The sequence below is a fragment of the Buteo buteo genome, chromosome 24 (genome assembly GCF_964188355.1).
Source record: "Buteo buteo chromosome 24, bButBut1.hap1.1, whole genome shotgun sequence".
NCBI classification, from domain to species: Eukaryota; Metazoa; Chordata; class Aves; order Accipitriformes; family Accipitridae; genus Buteo; species Buteo buteo.
The window spans coordinates 6,636,793-6,655,674 of record NC_134194.1 but is presented as its reverse complement, the minus strand read 5'-3'; the positions used below and the strand labels follow the sequence as shown (position 1 = coordinate 6,655,674).

Below are 18,882 nucleotides of genomic sequence, written 5' to 3'. Positions count from 1 at the left end.
TTCTGCAGGCGCAAACAGGACCTGTTTTTCCTCCTGGAAGAAGGTCACTTCTGTTATACACACACGCACCCCCCTTCCACCACCCTCCCAGCCAATGCACGGCACCGGGTGGGGAGGAGCTCGGCGGACTCGAGGGCAGAGCGGGCGACTCGCTGGTGGCGGGAGTGTCACGTGGCCGGAAGGCGCGCGTTGCCATGGCGATGGCGGGCGGCGGGATGGCGCCGCGGTTCTGGGCGCTGCGGTGCTGCTCCTGCCGCCTCTTCCAGGTGCAGCAGGTGGGTGCAGGCCGGGCCGGGCAGCGGGGAGCGGGCCGCGGGCCGTGACTGACCGACCTCCTCTGCCCCCTCCTAGGCCAAGCGGAGCGGCAAGTGGAGCTGCAGCGTGTGCGGCCAGCGGCAGGCGGTGCAGAAGGTGACGGGCCGGGCCGGGGGGGGAGGCCTGTGCGGTGGCAATGGGAAGCCCAGCGTGATGGCGGAGAGCCCTGTAGGGTGGCAGTGGGGAGCACAGGGTGGCAGCTTGCCCTACCCAGACATCGCAAGCCATACGTGCTAACTTTAGTTAGCACTTTTACATTACCTGGGGTGGAGCCTCACTTTGTGCTGTTTCCTTCTGGCTGCTTCCTAAGCCTTGTTTTTGTTAATTTTTTTTTTGCAGGTTTATGGCCAAGGATCTGGCCTGGACTGTAGGCTTCATGTCCAGAAATTGAACTTGCTGCAGGGTGAGGCAGAGGAAGCAATTAGTTGGACATCTCGGTAGAGTCTTTAATGTTTTATCTGCTCGTTTCTTTTGATGTGCTACAGCTGATGCATGTCTTCATACATTGGGTGTCTGTTATCTAATTTGAGCTCACAGGAGGGTTTTCTGTCCTGTTGTAAAGCCGTGACACGTGCCAGTTTTGTCGTCATCTCATAGGAACAAGCTATTTGTTGGTTTTGGTGTCCTGGCGTGTTTCTTTCGACAAGGAATTTTTTCAGATAACTTCAGTTGATCAATAGTGTGTGTTGGTCAGGCCTTTACCCATTAAAATATATGCAATAGCATTTGATTTTTTTTTAATTGGTCTTTCTTATTTACTGTTTGATGAGCTGACTGTGGAGATGTCTATCCATCTTACAGACTGACAAGCAGTGCAGAGGTGCATCCTCAGAGAGAAAACATCCTCCACTCTAAGCTGTTGCTATCTAACTGTTGGCATTCAGGGGTTTCACACTGTGGATCTGTTGAGTAATTGCTGCTGCTTTTGATAAAAAGACTTGTTTAGTGCAAACATTTGGGTGTAATTCCTGCTGGGCTGGAAAATCTGAGTAGCACTTTCCTGTTTATTTCATTCCTGAATCTGTTTACAGATCGCCTGATCTTGAACTGGTCTTGAACTGGTCCAGCTTCCTTTCTACTCAAGGTTATTTTCAGAAATCAGTCAAAGCTAGTTAGATAACTTAGTTGCGTATATGCAGTGGTTCAGGGTTAAGCTTTTGGAAGAAAAGTCATTCTTTGTTCACTTTATCAAAAACTTTGCTATTTCTGTTCTGAGAACATTGTGAAATTCAAAACATTGTGAAATAACTTCCCTTTTTCCTTGGTTGCTTGGGATATAATTAGTGGGTTTAAGCCGTTGTCCTAAAGACACGCTGTTATATCCCTAGTTATGATCAACTAGAATTTATCATTTAATGATTAGCAGCTTTAGATCAAACTTGCTACTCTATTTTTAAAGAAAGGAGGGCTGCCCTCTAAGTACGTTTTTTGAAGTATTTGGGCAATAAATCTGACAAATCCTTCATTTGACATCTGCTTTTCTATAGATCCTTTTCTTTTTCTGACATGCCTCCTATCCGGTGTTCCTATGCATGCTTTCTATCCAATCCCTTGTGCTATGACTAGGTGATTTGAAAATTAAAAATCAGCAGACAGAAGTATGCTCCAGAAACTCTAGTTTAAACCTCTATTTTAGGTGCGTAAAAGACTCTGTAAATGACGGCAAAATTATAGCAGCCCAGCATGAAGACAGTTTGGTCCAACAGGTAAGATACCTACAAAGCTGAGGTAAATACTAACCCATACTGACCTAGGTGAATCAAAGTGAAATCAGTGATCCCTTTATATGGGTTCAGACAGCTGAAATAGTGTATATAATCAGAGAGGCTCCAGCACAGAGAGCATGAGATGTATACAGAAATGCTCTGCTCCACTGAGATACTGAACCTGGGAACACAATACAGGAACATGTCCTAAACTGCCTTGTGATTTGAGGCATTCAGCACATACCTAACAATGCCAAAAATGTGAACCTTGTATTTTGCTGTTTTCAGTAATTCTCCAATGTTGTAGGAGGGAAGGGCAGAAGTCAGTCGCTGGAGTAAATATCTGGACAAGGACAGCGAAGATCAGGAAGATGGGGAGGAGGCGGCAAGTACAGAAAGGCAGAAGTTCTGTTCCCGGAGGAAGAACACTATGGAAGAACAAAGGTACAGAAAGAACTTTTGTTTTTTTGTAATTCCTGCCTGGGAATGGTGACATCTGGTTTGGAGGAGTGGGAGGTAGCTCATCTCTGATAGCTGAACAAAGTACAGGTTGCAATGTATGACCTGAGCTGAGCAGGGATTTGGTATTTGGGGGTAGAACTTCTCTTATTGCTAGAACCATGCATTTTATGAACATTTATGGTGGTTTGTGAAAAAAATTCACAGTAGAGCTAATCTGTCCTCTTTGTGGATGGTTTTCTTGGCCAGAAAACACCAGAAGAGCTTCCTCTCCAGTGATGTTCAGGAGTATGCAGAAGAAAATGGAGTTTTCCAGCTTGCCTACCAAGCCAAAAAGCCTAAAACCACTGAGGTATTTTAGTTGTAGAAGACGCTTCCTACCAGTAAAACAAAACGGTGTTCTCCTGACCTCTTTTGTGTCATCATAATTTTGAATTTTTATGAGTCTTCCTCTGCTCTTCTATTTGAATGACTGGGGAGGAGAAGAAAATTGTGTCAGGAGTTTCTCTCTGCCAGGTTTTAGTCAGGCAAAAACAATGCCACCTTGTGTAGGCTGAGTGGTTGAGCCGGATTCCTCCATCAGCACAGCTGCAATCTATGCTGCTTTGCCTTACTGAGCAGTGGCACTTGTGTAGTATGCAATCATTAAGGCTACTGTGATTACCTGCAGTGCCAGTGAAGTTGGCCTGAGTCTTCACAGCCCAGAGTTCACAGGCCCACCCAGAGCATCAGCCTCAGCTCTGCCTCAGAGGGCTGGTGGGCATCTGGGTACATTTGAAGGACCTGACTGCTCTTTCTTTGCCTGCTTCTGTGCAGCTTGGCTGTGCATGCTGGCTTTACAACCAAGCTCTCTTTCTTCTTACAGCGCAAGGCATGTTTAGTAGCAGTGCCTGACCAAGATGATGGAGATGCTGTTTCTGGAGAGAGTATGGTTCCTGCTGACTGTGAGTCTGTAGTGCCTGAGGAGAATACACAAACCCCAACTGCTTGTACCAAACCCTCAAAGTGGGAAAAATTTCTCTCATGGTCTGACCCCTATAGCAAAAATGCTGCCAGGGTCACCTTGTCACCACAGGAGGGCAGTGGAAGGTTGGTGCTACACAGCACTGCTGCAGCAGATGCTGGTATGGCCAGTAGATGCTCAGAACAGGCTGGAAGAACTCTACTTCCAGGTACAGGTTTTCAATTTAAAAAGCGTGTTGCTAGCACTGAGCAGCTTGCCTCGAAACTGCCTGGCACTGTGGTACCCAGCACCAGTTGCTCAGTTGAGGAGGAGGTGTTGTTCAAAGAACCTCAAAACCAATTGATAAGGGTGGGATCTGCTGCCACAGAGACCACTGCAGGAAGGCACTGTTTGGATAGCACAAGGAGGGCAAACACCTTTGTTAACTGTAACACTGGGCCAAAGCCTAGCAATGTTTCTTGTACACCCCTCTTCTGCACAGGTGATGAGTTTGATGATGATCTCTGAGAAGTTCAGGCATTGCTTTCATGTTTGTCTCTCTAATGTCTTTGGTATGTTGATTACTGAGGCAAGATTTTGAGCTCAAGGTAGCTTTACTCTAAGCCTTACAGAACTGCATTATTAAAGCTGTTTGTTTACTTTGTTTATGGCTCTGGTGGGGGGGTGGTTAATAAGGGTGGAAGAGACTGTTGCAGTGGGCAAGTACTAGGGTTACACAGTGTTGTCTAGCAACTTCATCAGCTACAAGAATGGAAGTAGGTCAGCTGGGGGGGGTGGGGGTGTAAGCTCCCAGGCTCCAAGGATTCCTGGCCAGTACCATTAAATTCTGTGATTAGCTCCCCATTACAAACTACAGCTCTTTTCCCCTGTACTCTTTGTTTAGATCTCCCATGGCAACCCTTTCTTCCAGAGCTGGAGAGCAGGCTTCAGAGCCAGCAAACCATTTGAGTCCTATTCAGAAGTATAGCCTTGAAGGCTATACCGATGTATGTGCAAAAAGGCAGACCTACAGTCCTGGGCTGCTTGATGACATCACATGCTCTTAGCCTAGTCCCTCTGCTCTTTTAACTAAGTTACAGTAAACAATAGTACAGCTGTGATACTTAAAACTCAGACACTCATCACAGGAAGTAGTATTTATTTTTCCTCCATTCTACAAGCACTTAGGAACACAAGACAGAAACCCTTAGCAGGAAGAAAGATGAACCACTGAGTGAGTTGTTCTGCATTGTCTGCTTTCAGGTAGAAGGAAAGTGCTTTCTGTTACACAGACTACTACAAGTGAGGTGGCTGCTTGGAATACTGGATGGCATCTAGTGCTGCCCCAATGTCGCAGTTTTTTGTCTGCAGGAGTCGAGTGAGCCATCCACCCTCATCAGAGAAGCCCATAGAGAGCATCTGGGACAGAGATTCAATGAGGCGAGGGTCTGCTTCTGTTAAGAGAATAGTTTAAAGTTAAAATATTTCATGGAATTGGCAAACCAGCCAAGGCTCCAATAACACACAGTAGGTAGCACTAATCCTAGTAAATCCAGCATAGCTGATTAGATGCTAGAAGACATGCTCTCTTTTGTCTCCCAGGAAGGCAGATGTTTGAGATAAAAGATACATAACCAGCCAAGAAAACTGCTGAGTCAGACTCAGCTGGCCTTGCTGTAGGACCCTCTGCTGCTGATCTCAGTTAAGTGGCCTTGTATACTGTTACTGGCCCCCACCAAAAGAATGCTGTCTAAAAGCCACAGGATGTACTAGTCTGTGTCCTGCATTGAAAGGCTCCCTTGAAAAGTACATAGCAAGGACATGATTTAGGATACCACCTTTTTTCATGTTGCTCAAGTGGCATATTAGTCCAAGGCCAGAAGTCTTGTTAAGACTTGGCTACCCACATTCAAGAGGAGAACCACCTAACCACCTCTAACAGGGTGCAAGAGCTGCTATACCCGCTAACAAAGTTATGGTCAAGTTTAGCTGTAATTTATGTGACCTTAGTTTCTACCATCCCTAAAAGCAGATCTGCTTATGTCAGGCAAGTTGGCAGTTCCTGAGTGAAAACTGCTCTCAGCTATGAAACCTGCACACATTCTCATACCTGGTGGGAGATGTGGGTAGAGTGCAGCTTCTCGCAGTCCTGTAGGTCCTGGTTGGGGAGGATCCTGAGATATATCCAGGGAGTTGGGACCCTCTGTCTCTGGCATTTGCAGAGACTGCAGTTCACCTGTGGAAGGATCCACTTCTTTGGAAGATAAGTGGGTCCAGTCCTCATCACCCCCTGATGAACTGCTGGACTCGCTGTGTTCCTGAAATGGGAAGAAAAAAGGTCCAGGTGCTGTAGCGCTTTCCAGGTAGAATGCATGCTCCTACTACGTGCCTTTACAACAAAGGGTTACACCCACCACAAGTCGCACCACCTTTGCTGTAAGCCTGTAAAGCTAGAGCAAAGGTGCTGTATATCACTTAATCTGCTATTGAATCCCACAATGCATGCTAAATTATTATCTTCCTTTTAGTAAAGCCTCAGCAAGCATTATTAAATTAGTGTCATAGTTCCTGTACCTGGGACTGGAAGCTGCCATCTTCCATTTGTGCGGGCACAGAATCTATCACCATGTCTTGTATCTGCTCTGCAACAGCATTTACTTCTGTAGCAGAATCTGTGTTATTCCAGTCTGGTTTGGTCTGAACATTCTGGTTAAGAGTACTGCTGCTTGACTCGGCATTGTTCTTCTCTTGATTGTTTGAAGCAGGAGTCACTTTGCTTCTCTGTCCTCCATGTTCCACATCAATATCAACTTCAATACCTAGAAGTGCATTTGAGATGGAGAAAGTCTTACAGAGATTTTTCCAAAGCACAGTCCTAAATGAGCATAGATCAATCCTGGTCTAAATGCGTTAAGGTTTCTGTAAGCCTACAGTTTGCTGTATAACATGCAGGAATTAAATCATTTAAACAAAGATTAGTTAAGTACCAAATAGTCATCCTCCTCTAGATAGACAAGCCGTACATTTAGAAGGTCAGGGCAGAAGTTATCTATGTCCACATAAGCCAAGCAAAATCCTGAGTCACCACTAACTTAAAATTAGTGTTACAGTGGTGACATGTTAATGAAATCTTTCCTCATTTCCTCCCAGAAGAGAGGGCTCTGAGAAGGTACCAAGTGGCTGTTCTAAGCCTAGGCGTTATTAGTACCAGGAATAAATTAAGCCTTCAAGGCTTAGTAGCATGAGGTAGTTCCAGTACCAGTCACAACAGCTGAACGCTGCTCCTGTTAAGAGGACCTTTAAGCTGGTCTCAGGGATTCAGATAACAAAGTCACTTACCCAGGGGGCTCAGAAAAGCTGCAACACTCTCCCCAACATTCTTTAAGAAGGTGACATTGGGGTCCTGAGGCTGGCTGTTAGTAGAAGCTTCTAGAAAAACAATTTCTGTTAGCACATATAGAAGCTCAGAGGGAAAGAGCACCTACAGAGTGTATCCCCATGAGATCTTGGTGGTTGTTTCCTGTCACTTACATACACCACACAACAAAGGCAGTATAGAGACAAAAACCTAACTCTGAGCTACCTCTGGAACAGAGAATCAGTGGCATTAGCATTGTTAAGGCTCATTAGCCATGCTGAAAGGCAGATCTGGAGTAGAGTAGTGACATGCTTAACCTAACAGCTCAGCTTGGTTTGGTTCCAGATACTCTCTCTGCATCCTCATCGACTGCATGGGCCCAAGCATGCCTTAAAATAATCCCACTCTGTGCTGAAAGGTGCTAATTATTTCAAGCAGATTAGATTAGTTCCCATGTCTATTTTTCCACCCAGATTCTACCCTGTGGTGCAGAACCTTAGCTAGTCTGGCTCCACCACTCCCTTGTTTACCAGGGCATCTCCTCTTACCTTCCGCAGTGGGTGGACTGGACGCTGCAGCACTGGCTTGGGCTTGTTCAGAGTTTTGGCATGGAGCTGCAGGGCCAGGATATCCCCAGCAGTGCATCCATGGGAACGGTGGAACACCATGCCGCATTTTACGGAGCCAGCGTCCTCGAGGCAGCCACTGTAAAGGGCAATGTTCATCATGTGACTGTTCACACAGCCAGATTCCGAGTAACTGAAACTTATGACTTAAATTTGAGAATATCCCATTCATTAGTTCCCCTCCATAAATTTTGCTCACCTCAAATGGATTGAGCAGTGGACTTTGAAACATCACCATGTTGTGCTCCTTGTGGATGCCTTTACCCTCACAGGTGCTGCACAGGTCATAGTCTGGACAGACAGTGCACTTGAACCTGGCACCCACCACCGGTCCTTCACAGCCATCACAGATCACATTGGGGTGCACCATGTCACGGGGAGGCTCCTGGCTGCATTGCGAGCGATGTTCCCGCTTGCACTCCTTCTTCTCTATTAAGGAAAGGAAACTTTGCATCAAGAATGAGGTTACTATTTAAAGGCTGGAAATGAGGCAGAGGAGAAGGAAGCACAAACAGCCCTTGTCAGAGCAGTATTGACTTACTAGATGAGTTTATTTTTACACTGGCTGCCAAACACAAGCTGGAGGCATGTAAGAGAACTTAAACCCAGTACGAAGGGGTTTTGCAAAGATACCTGCTCCTCAAACTGAGCATGCCTTAACAGTCTCTTGGCGTGTTTATTTTCGATTAGTACTGCACTACCCCATTTGGCTTCTCATCCTACCTTCCTAAGCACTGCAAGAACAAAATGTTTCTGGAGAGGGAGTTACGAAGAAATGCCAGGAGGCATAACAGATGAGAACAGGGACAACAGCCGCTGGCTCCTGTGACTCAATAGATGGACTGCAGATAAAGCTCTGCAGGTACCCACCCAGAAGGGACTAGGGAGCAACTATGCACTGAATAAACTGGAATTGCTGGAATTAAGACTTCCTAACGTACTATTGTGAATATTAAAGACACCGGTGCCAGGCTAGCATTGCCAGGGAGCCAGCATGACAAGAGCGGCTCGCATTGGGCCAGCTGAGATGCCAGGGCTACAAGGAAACTTGTGATGTGTTTACCTACCTCAGCAGGGAGGATTTATATTCTGGCATATCACCCTGCCCTTTATTTAACCTCCCCCCCCACCCTGACGGCTGCAGGTTACACCAGGCCCTTGAACACAAGGCGAAGGGCCAGGGTTTGCTTCTCCCGTTTTCGGAGGCCTGCCAAGCCAGCGCGCAGCCCGTGCAGCGTTACCTTTGACGTAAACACGAAAGACGCCATCCTGCACGTAAGGCATCGCCATCTCCAGCTCCTCGTCGGTGGAAAAAGCAATCAGGTCCCCGTCTTCATCTAGGGAGGGTGAAGCGCAGGATTAGGTGCCCGCTCAGGTGTCACGGCGGGGAGCCCGGGGGGGGGGGGGGTGCAGCCCCCTGCCCTGCGGCCTTCCCACCCCCCAGGGCACCGGTCTCGGGGCCCGGCCCTCCACCGGAGCGGGGACGACCCGGCTCCGCGGACGTTCCCCCCCCAGCCCCCCCCACTCACCCTTGTAGTGCATGCGGAAGGCGGGCGGCGGCCCGGCCCGCAGCAGCCCCTGGAAAAGCTCGGCGACCCGGTCGTGGATGGCTTGGTAGCGGGCGGGCGGCGGGAGGGAGAAGCGGCGGATCTCGCGGGCCGCCTCCTCCTTGCCCAGCAGGTAGGCTTTCACCGTCAGCGCCGCCATGGCTGTGGCGCAGCAGGAATTGCCGTCGGGGAGCCGGCCGGGACGGCGGCGGGCTGGGCGGCGGGGCGGGAGGCGCGCTCTGCGCCGCCGCCTTATAGCGCCGCGGGGAGGGGCCGGCGACGCGTTCGCCCCGCCCCCGAGCCACAGGCACCGCCCCCGAGCCCCGCGTCGAAGCGCGGGGCTCCCCGTTGCTGGCTCCGCCCCACGGCTTATAGGCCCCGCCCCCCCGAGTTCTAGGCTCCGCCCCGAGCTCTAGGCTCCGCCTCCTTGGAGCCAGGCTCCGCCCCCCCGGTTCTGGCTCCCCGGGGGTCCCGGCTGCGGGCCGGGGTCCCGTCCGTTCCCAGCGCCCGTTACGGCTTTCGTTTTCTGCGGGGCGTGCTCATCGATATGTCGCCTGCAGCCAGAAAAAAAAAAATAAAATAAAATCCATGAATACTTGCAAATGCCCGCTGTTCGGCTCCCTGCCCTGCTGGTTTCTGTTTTCTCCGTTTCCCGGGCTTGCATCCCCAAACGGCGGTGGGGGCAGTGATGGGGAGCGGGGCGGTTTGGGGGGGTCAGGGCCGTGCTGATCACAAAAGCATCACCGGTGCTTGGTCAGCAGGGAGCGAGTGCGGCGTCGGTACCTTCTGGGTGGCCGCATGGCCTCCAGGACCCACTGGTGGGGAAAGAACGACCGGGGGTGTGCTGTGCACCCCGGGACAGCCCCCGGATGAACTGGTCCCATCGCTGCCTGGCAGCAGGCACCAGCATTAGCCAGAGCACATGCTAACGTGGCACTCGGCCATCCCGCTCCTGCCCGTCGCCTCCATCTTCTGCATCGGGGCGAGCGGGGCCAACCCGGCCGGGTGACGGAGGTGGGGAGCCGTGCGCCTGCCCCGCTCCCGTCGGAGGGGTTTGGATGCTCAGCGTGGTGGGAATAAATAACTCTTCAGCTAATGCTCTTCCCTGAACCCGGTGTTTCGGAAGAGGGGGCTAAAAATAAAGATCCTGGTATAAACACAACTGACATTAAGGAGGATGGTCTGGGGGCTTTCCAAGTTGGTTGGCAGCAATATTTTTTTGCAGATCAGATACAGTTGACAGGCCGCTTAATCTGGCCACAGGAGAGTCCAGCTGGCAGAACATGCTGTCTGCGCCGTCCAAGTGTGATTAAATAAAGATGGATCAATGATTATTAGGTTCCTCGTTGGTGTTAATTCCCTCTTACCCAAGGGCCTGACCACTCTGTCTCTTAGTGACATATTTCTTGGTTTAAGATAATAAAAACTTAGGAGAAACTGTGTCATGATTTATCACCTTCTGCAATCAAGAGAAGGGTAAGTTTTAATTTCCACATTGGGGAGGTAGTTTATTTCTGAACCTAAAGTACATATGTTAAAACACTTGCCCTTCCGTATAGATTCATTTTTGGCATATGTAGAAAATAGTATTTACAGAGGACAGGATTGCCCTTTTTAACTTTAGAAGTTTTCTAGGAATTTCGATTTCCAGGTATGACACGGCAAATATTCCACCATGAAGTGATGAGTTAAAGTTTAAACATAAGCAGATTCAGGTTTAAGCATGAGTGATGCTGTGCAGGGAGTGATTCACCAGCTTTTACGGCACGAGACATTGAAAGGTTTGGGCCCACAGCAAAGGCGTATTGCACTCACCTTCCCTTTTGCCTCTTTGCTGTGAATACCCTTATTTTGAAAATGTCGGTGAAAGTTGCTGACTTGACATCATTGGATTATTTTTTTTCTCCATAAAATCAGAAGAGGGACCAGCGGTAGCAAGGCATGCAGTACGGGACACTCTGCCAATGTTGAATCTGCCTTGCCAAGCAGCACCACCAGCATGTCCATCTAGTGTCCTATTTCTGAGGGACCCTGACAGCCACTTTTGGTCTCATTTATAGGGCCAGAGACTTGTATTTTGGGACCCAGCCCCAGAACATTCATTCCTTAGGCACTGAGTTGCTGCCGACCCAGATGGGACCAATTCCTTATTCCCTTCTCCCTCACTGCCTGGGTGTTTGAGGCACAGTGGGTTGTCCTCGAGTTGCCAGGTCTTTTCAAGACAGTTGTGTCCCCAGATTAATTGATGCATTTATAATTATCAGGCGAAGCACCAAATTAAAAGCAGAAATCTGAGTTTTCCTCTGTGTGAACTTTCATCCAGCTGGCAAATATGGAAGGGGCCAAAAGCCAGAGGGAATCTCCCTTCTCCTGGTGGGGCGTGCTGAGTCACGCTCAGCTTTCTGGTCGTGACATCATGCACTTTACAAAACATAAGGAAAACAAGACTTTCACCAGCCTGCTGGTTGTTTAGCTCACCGACCACGGGACAGGGGTGACTCAGTGAGCCGTCGTCTCCTCCTCCTCCTCCTCAAGGTCGGGGATTTCCTCCCAGCAAGCCCTTCTCCGGCGCAGACCTCGGACCTCACTCTCCCAGCATTTCCTATTGCCCCCAGCCCTGGGACGGACCTCCCGGCAGTTTCTCAGCCCCCTGGAGAGGCCATGTCAGAAGCTGTGCTGTATTCCCACATATATTAATTCGAGATGTTTTTCCCTCTGTTTCCCCCGGGTTTTGGCATTCTCGGCGTGAAGCACTGGCTGCGTGGATGTTTTCTTATGGTTCTTTAGGAATCCCATAGCATTACAGCAACCCTTGCCCAAAAAGTGGTTTGTCAGCCCTAGCTGATGAGCAGCCAGCTTCACGGATGGATGTAGCAAAGGAGCAGCAAAGGGGATGGGGAAAAAAAAAAGCTGTTTGAGTCTAAAATTTCAAAGTTACAGAGGAAAGGCTCAAAAAGGAGCAATTAGCATCCCAGCAGTGCTCTGCTTTCTCTCTACACCCACATTCTGCTGGGAAGTGTTTAAAAATATTTGGTGAGATTCTTGCTCTGGGGGCACAATCACTAGAAACGCTCCTTATGTCCAAACTTTTCATGTTTGCGGTAAAGTCCTGGCAGGATGAAGCTGGGGGGGGGGGGGATGACACTGTCCAGTCTTTTCCTTGCTTGCAAACCACAACAGAGGCTGATGATGATTTTCCAGAGGGAATTCCTCCCCAGATCATCGCGCCAGCCTGAGGTCCCCATCACTGCCCTGGCACTCCCGGTGAAGAGGGGCAGGTTTGGGAAGCACCCCCCGGCTCTAGCACGGTGACGGAGGGACGGCGCGGAGCCACAGCGGGTGGGCGCTCGTGGGGCTGGACCGGCTACCGCGGTCAACACCCTGCCACACGCTCCTTCCAGAGGTTTCTGGAGAGGTGCAGGATCCTCCGGATGCATCGGGTCAGATGCTGGTGACTCAGCCTGGTCCCGTGATGGTTTCCCTCCTCCTCCAGCCCAGTGAAAACACTGTTCACCGCCTCCGAAGCAGAAACCCTCCTTCCTCAACAGCACAGGCAGAAGGGAAAGCCGAGTGCGTTGTGTTCTTTTTTGCTGTCTCATTTCTGAGGTTGAGCTTTCCTGAAGGTTAGCTCTGCCACGTCAGGTGTTTACACAGGCTCGGCACCATTGCTCATAGATGTGATGTGAAATTTTTAAGGGTAAAAAACTCTGGGGCAGTTTTTTCATTGAGACAGAGGAGCAGATAGGGAAAAATGGGTGGAGAGCAGGCACAAAGTACAAGCACGCTATGGGTGTCGTGCGAATACGTAAGGATTTTGTGTTCCCAAAGGTGAAAAGGAACTTTTTGCAACCTGCACGAATTGCTTGGGGTGAGTGTTGCTTTGAGGACCTGACTTGTAGCTTTTGCCCTGAATTAAAACATCATGTCAACACATCGAAGGTAAGCACCCTGTTGTGATACTCATCTCTCGTGGCTAAAGAGAATTTGGAAATAGTCGCACTGCAGTGAAACAAGTCCTGGTGATGTTTGAATACAGTGACCTATAAAACACATAGAAAATGAAGTTACTTTGGTTTATGAGAAAACCAGCAATGGTTCTTTGCTTAAAGCAGCCCGGGAAGGATCGAGCCTGACCTGCTCACAGATGGGCCAAAGTCCAGAGCCAAGCTCTTTAGAGAGCTTGATAAAATCAGCTATAAATCTGGATTACATTTTACATCTAGACCTAATAAATGTTTTTTCTTTCTAATATTTGTAATGGCCTCAGGACCTGTGGATTGCTATTGGAGCGCTTTCCGTGGAAGGTCCTCATTTCTGCAGCGTGCTCAGTATTGCCAACATCAACTGTTCAAAGATCATGAGATCACCTTAAAAAACCATCTTCACTCTGTTTATTTGCTGCTGGGGTTTTGAGTCTCTGCAGTTCATATTTTAAACTTTGCTCTGCAAAGGGACCAAGGCTCAAAACTTGCTTGTTAAAAACAGAATAAAAGCCAAAACCGGGTTAGAGGGAGGAACTTTAAGAATAAAAGGGAACTTTGCAGTTCTGGTATAAAAATCCCAAGTGCTGGCAATTTCGCTTAGTGCCTCATTTTTTTCCAAGAGAGCCCAAGGTTTTTGTGATGCGAGGGTGGTATAAACTCATTCATTTCTTCAGACTTTTATGAAGACAAAGTATAACAGCAGAAATCAGATTAAGCTTTATCCTTGAGAAAGAGTCTAATTAATTGTCCTGGAGAAATTATTAATGTTATTCTGTTCTCTTCTGCTCCAGACACACCACATATCCTGAGCGGTAGGAGCATTTTGCACTTCTGAAAATAAACAGCCATCATCTAATGCACTAAAATGTGTCATGTTATTTCTCTCAACTCTTTAATGGCAGTAGGATTTCACACGCCTTTCCCACAAGCAGCTTTTACTTGTCTGCCACCTCTGGAGGGTTTTTGCCACTAATTCCTGTGAATCCTCTGCTGGCTCCTGGGTTTAACACGTAGGTTTAAAGCGAGAAAGCAAAGAGGCTAGGTGGGACAGAGCTTCTGGGGCTTGTTTTCTTCGCTCTAATGGTGAAAATGCTATTGCTGGTGTGGTTGAGGCTTTATCTGCAGCCGAGGAGCGAGTTACGGGTGGCTGTGCTGGGTTGGGGGTCCGAGCCTGGGGACGTGGCCACTCTCTGCGGAGCCGATCGAGCGCTCAAGGGCTCAACTGCTCTGGGAGACGGGACCTGCTGCTGGCTCATGTTCTGCAGGTGACGGTCACTTGGGCAACGCCTTGCAAAATTCAGGTGAGGAAGCACGGATCTGGCCTCCTTTTTTTTTTTTTTTTTTTTTTTTAATACTCCCAAGAGTGATGTTCAGCACATTTCCCTACTGAGGGACATGCCCGCTGTGAGCAACGGTCTGCGCTGGGGCCCCACAACCTCTCGCTGGCTTCTGGCAGCGAAGGCAGAAACTTTTTGTGCCGTCCAAAGGGCTCCCTCTGCCGATTTCCATCCCGGATCTTCTCGTCACCGGGAGAGGCCATTTCAAGATTTGAAAAATGTGGTTTATTTTGTAAACTAGAGAAGAGCCTAAGGACGCAAGTAGGCAAGACCATCTCCCGCAGAAATGGGCAATCCGCGCTTTTCCTCGTACGCACGTACGGCTTTCAACGAGGCACACGCTGTCACCCAGAGCACCTCGAGGCGGCCCCTGCACCCATCCCTCCACCCTTCGCCTTTCCAGAAGGAAACAGAACGAAGCCCTGAGGAACCGTTTGCCAGATTTCCCCATTTTGGAACGATTCCCACGTCGGTTGGAGGGCTGCCCGGAGGAGACGTGCCCACGGAGCCCGGCCGGCTCCGAGGCTGCGGCCGAGCATCGCCCAGCGCCTGCATCGCCGCTCCTGCCTCTGGCACGGGCGTGCGCTTCGCTTTACATTACTCTCTAATTGATCCAAACATTTCAAACAACAGACTGATCGCTGGAAGCCAGTCCTACAATATTTACACGTCTGCGAAGTATTTACTCACTAAAAGAGCTCTGGAGAATGGAAGATGACAACTTTCGCCGGAGGAATTATGTACCCACGTACGGGGCACACGAGCTGCCGCCTCCCGTTTGACCTCGCGAACAACCACAGAAGCAAGTTCGGGCGATAGAGGCACGTACGTAATCTCAGCGTTTCAAACCCGACCTCGCTGCACAGCTCCTCCCGGTCTGCAGTGCAATAAAGATAGACCCACTAACAGAAGAAAACCCAAGCAAAATCATTTTTAAATCTGATTTCTTCTGTCCTTCGCCTGGGCGAGCAGCTTGAGGCCGTAACCCCTGAAGGCCAGGTCCTTTGGAAGAGCGATGGTGTCCTCCCGGGCAGCAGCTTCCGTTTGCGATATTCATCCGGCATCGATTTTCCCTCCATAAACATCAGGGGCCGTTCCCTTAACCGAGATGAAACGCTCCTGCGGAAACGGCAGCGAATCTGCGCCGCACGGCCCAGGGGGCTGCCCCGTGCAAAGGTCCACGCGCACACCCCGTGCACACCCACAGGTGCACGCGCGCACACCCACACAGACATATGGACCCAAGTGCACGCACACACACACACACACACAGACATATAGGTGCACGCACACACAGAGACATATGGACTCGCCCACCGAGTCATATGGACGCAGGTGTGTACATGTGTGCACACACACACACACGGATGTACGGAGACAGGCATGCACACACACACACATGCATAGACCCATGGAGGCACCCATAGATATATATGTACCTTTGTACGGACATATGCGAGTGCACAAGTATGCATGTATATACATCTATAGGAATAAGCCAAGTGTATAGGTGTGTGTATTTATATATGTAACCCATGAATGTGCACGTGTGTGCACAGATTCTCACACGCAGTCACACACACACTCACTCTTACACACACACACTCACACATGCACACACACAGTCACACACACATGCTCACACACATACTCACACTCACACTCTCTCACACACACACTCATACACACACATTCACAGGCACACACTCTCACACACACTCACACACACACTCACACACACTTTCTCATGCACACACACTCAAACACACACTCACACACACACTCACTCACAAATGCGCTCACACTCACACACACGCACACACTCACACACACGCGCTCACACTCACACTCTCACACACTCTCACACACACACATGCTGACACTCACACACACACACATTCTCATACATGCACTCTCCCACACACACACTCTCACACTCTCTCACACACACTCTCTCATCCACACACACACTCTGTCACACACTCACACACATGCTCACGCTCACATTCACACACAAACTCTCACACACTCTCACACACACACACACTCTCTCACGCACTCACACACTCACACTCTCTCACACACACTCACAGGCACACACACACGCATGCTTGCGCTCACACTCACACACACATATACACTCAGACACGTGCTCGCGCTCACACTCACACACTCTCACACACTCTCATGCACACACACTCACAGGCACACACACGTGCGTGCTCACACACGCTCACACTCACACACACACACTCACACACGCACTCACACACACACACGCTCACACTCACACACACATACACTCACACACACTCTCTCTCTCTCACACACACACTCACACACACAATTACTCACACTCACACACACACTCTCTCTCACACACACAATTACTCACACTCACACACACAATTACTCACACTCACACACACACTCTCTCTCACACACACAATTACTCACACTCACACACACAATTACTCACACTCACACAATTACTCACACTCACGCACACACACACTCACCCCCCCCCGCCCCGCTGCCGCCGCCGGCCCCTCGCTCCCCCGCACGGGGGCGCCCTCCGCCCGCTGCCGCCCCGCCCCTTGGCCCCGCCCCCTTGGCCCCGCCCCTTGGCCCCGCCCCGCCCCGCCCCGCCCGCCCGGCGCGGCCCGGCCCGGCCCGGCGCGGGGCGCTGCATGCGGGCGGGCGGGCGGTACGCCCCGCTCCGCTCCGCTCCGCACCGCTCCGCAGCTCCCCGGGGCCCCCGGGGCCGCCGAGGCCGCGCCGCGCCCGGGACATGCGGCCGCCCCCGCCGGCGAGGAGGCGATGAGGCTCCGCAGCGGCACGGCGCTCACGCTGCTGCTCGGCTGCCTGTGCGCCCTGCTCTCGCTCTCCTGGTACGGCGCCTTCGGCGGGCACAAAGGTACGGGGAGGCGGATTTGGGGGGAGGCTCGGGGCCCCGAGGCCGGGGAGGGGGCCGTGCTCCGGGAGCCGGGCCCGCCTGGACCCCCTGGGGGGGGGGATCCTGACCGGCAGGATCCTGCAGGAGCCTTTGGGAACCCCTGGCCCCGCCGTACCCCCCGTCGGTCCCCGCGGGACCGTGACCCGTGGGAACAACCCTCGGTGCGGGCGTGCCCCTGCCCGGTAGGGCGGGGGGGGGGGGTGGGGTGTGCCAGGGCCGGGGGTCCCTGCTCGTCTCCGGGGTGCGCTGCGGCCGGGGGCACCCACGGAGGATCGGGGTGGGAGGCTGCGGGGTGACGGGTGGGCTGTCGTTCAGGTTGGGGTGCCTTGGGCTTCGCTTCGGTGATGCGCGTCTTTGCACCCCCACATTTATGGTGAAAACCTTCGTGGGCGGTGGGAAAGCGCAGGGGTTAAATCCTCGTGGTGATGGCAACAACTGGGGGGAGCCCTCGGATGGTTGGGGGGGGTCCTCTGGGCAAACTGGAGGTGAGGGGACATCTGAGCAGCCCTGCCCTCCCCGCGCCACGCACGGTTCTTGCGGCTGGATGGTGAGTCCAGTAACTTAAACGCGTGTGGGACGGGGGCTGCCGGCTTCGGCACTGAAATATCGGCGCTGGTTTTGCACCGAGTAGGCGGCTGCGAAGCAGGGGTGCAGGGCCCCATCCCGTCGTCGAGGCTGCGGGGGAATCCCGCAGGGGTATCGCAGAGATGCTCTCGCCGCTGGTTTTTTCCTGACAACGTAATAGTTGCTTTTCCCCATCCTGTCACTCGCTGAAGCAGCACACCGGATTTATCCTGGCCTGGAGGACGATTCCGGTAGTCGCTCCTGAATTGTGTATCTGTCTCGTGTATGGGTGTCCAAGCTCTCACGCCCGTGCTAGTCACTCAGCTCTTCCAGTTCCTGCAATTTAAAGGTCATTAAAGGTGGGTGGTCCGGCTGTCCAGCCCCTGGCCCTCTCTTTCCACTCGCCATAGAAGCATCTCTCCCCGCTACAGGTGAAAAGCAGCTTTTGCTGAGCGTAAGGCGCGACTTGATGGCTTTGCAATCCCATGGCACACCGTGCGCAATCGCAAGGCGCAGCTTGCGCCTGGTGCAAGGCTGGCATCGGGACTGGGGCCTCTGGGGACAGAGGAGCTTATTTTGGCTCTGATGAGCAGGATGACACGAGCCCACGTAGGTGCCCAGCCAGCCCGGCCCCTTCCCTGGCAGCAGGGCAGGAGCGCCTGGGACGTGCCATCTTCTCCTGGCAGCTGCTGGCATCCGAAGGGCGGCTGCTTGGGCTCCTCTGCCTCGTTCGTCAGCTGAAGGGCCCTCCTGTCATGCTGCTAATGTGGTTGAAATCCCACCAGAGCTGCCTCCCCGCAGAGGTTTGGGTGATGGGCGTCTGTAAGGCAAGGGTACCGCCGGTGGATCGGTTAGCTTCTGCTGGGGGGATTTTCAACGGGACAAAATGTTTGCACAACCGGGTGGTGTGGTATGCACATTTCAGCCAGAAATGCCAGACCATGGTAAGTTGTGCAGGGGTAGAGGAGTGCTATGAGAACTGCTTTCTTGTGGTTACTGCTGAGAGTTGCTTTGCTTGTGGCTCCCTCCCGTAAATGAATTGAAACCGGTGTGCAGCGCCGCACGGGTTTTGAGCGGTCACTCCTGGT

The 18,882-nt window shown here is 51.3% G+C and overlaps 3 protein-coding genes across 4 annotated transcripts in view; 2 read left to right on the top strand and 1 right to left on the bottom strand.

The window, feature by feature from the left end:
- Window positions 1–51: 51 nt before the first annotated feature.
- Window positions 52–4,517, top strand: MRNIP (MRN complex interacting protein). The gene is made up of 7 exons (XM_075056690.1): window positions 52–275; window positions 352–411; window positions 655–752; window positions 1,952–2,021; window positions 2,329–2,465; window positions 2,730–2,832; window positions 3,346–4,517. The coding sequence occupies exons 1-7, from the start codon at window positions 195–197 to the stop codon at window positions 3,949–3,951; spliced, it is 1,155 nt and encodes a 384-aa protein (XP_074912791.1). The 5' UTR covers window positions 52–194; the 3' UTR covers window positions 3,952–4,517.
- Window positions 4,518–4,565: 48 nt separating this feature from the next.
- SQSTM1 (sequestosome 1) lies at window positions 4,566–9,191 on the bottom strand. Of its 2 annotated transcripts, XM_075056688.1 has the most exons (8): window positions 8,937–9,191; window positions 8,649–8,744; window positions 7,607–7,836; window positions 7,330–7,486; window positions 6,763–6,852; window positions 5,998–6,242; window positions 5,534–5,741; window positions 4,566–4,877 (listed from the first exon to the last, which is right to left on the bottom strand). In XM_075056688.1, the coding sequence occupies exons 1-8, from the start codon at window positions 9,112–9,114 to the stop codon at window positions 4,720–4,722; spliced, it is 1,362 nt and encodes a 453-aa protein (XP_074912789.1). In that variant the 5' UTR covers window positions 9,115–9,191; the 3' UTR covers window positions 4,566–4,719. The 2 variants fall into 2 exon arrangements, with proteins under 2 accessions (XP_074912789.1, XP_074912790.1); XM_075056689.1 differs by lacking the exon at window positions 6,763–6,852.
- A 7,736-nt stretch (window positions 9,192–16,927) lies between these two features.
- MGAT4B (alpha-1,3-mannosyl-glycoprotein 4-beta-N-acetylglucosaminyltransferase B) overlaps window positions 16,928–18,882 on the top strand; it is a 53,155-nt gene continuing 51,200 nt past the window's right edge. Inside the window, exon 1 of the mRNA XM_075056842.1 lies at window positions 16,928–17,191. Within this exon, the coding sequence (XP_074912943.1) occupies window positions 17,095–17,191 (97 nt within the window). The 5' untranslated portion in view covers window positions 16,928–17,094. The remainder of the gene's footprint in view (window positions 17,192–18,882) is intronic.

Coding starts and splice junctions, on each gene's coding strand:
- SQSTM1 (XM_075056688.1), bottom strand. CDS start 9,114: ATGGCGGCGCTGACGGTGAAAGCCTACCTGCTGGGCAAGGAGGAGGCG. Junction 8,745..8,936: donor CTTCCGCATGCACTACAAGG/GTGAGTGGGGGG, acceptor CACCCTCCCTAG/ATGAAGACGGGGACCTGATT. Junction 6,243..6,762: donor AGCTTTTCTGAGCCCCCTGG/GTAAGTGACTTT, acceptor ATGCACTTCTAG/GTATTGAAGTTGATATTGAT.
- MRNIP (XM_075056690.1), top strand. CDS start 195: ATGGCGATGGCGGGCGGCGGGATGGCGCCGCGGTTCTGGGCGCTGCGG. Junction 276..351: donor GCCTCTTCCAGGTGCAGCAG/GTGGGTGCAGGC, acceptor GCCCCCTCCTAG/GCCAAGCGGAGCGGCAAGTG. Junction 753..1,951: donor GCAATTAGTTGGACATCTCG/GTAGAGTCTTTA, acceptor CCTCTATTTTAG/GTGCGTAAAAGACTCTGTAA.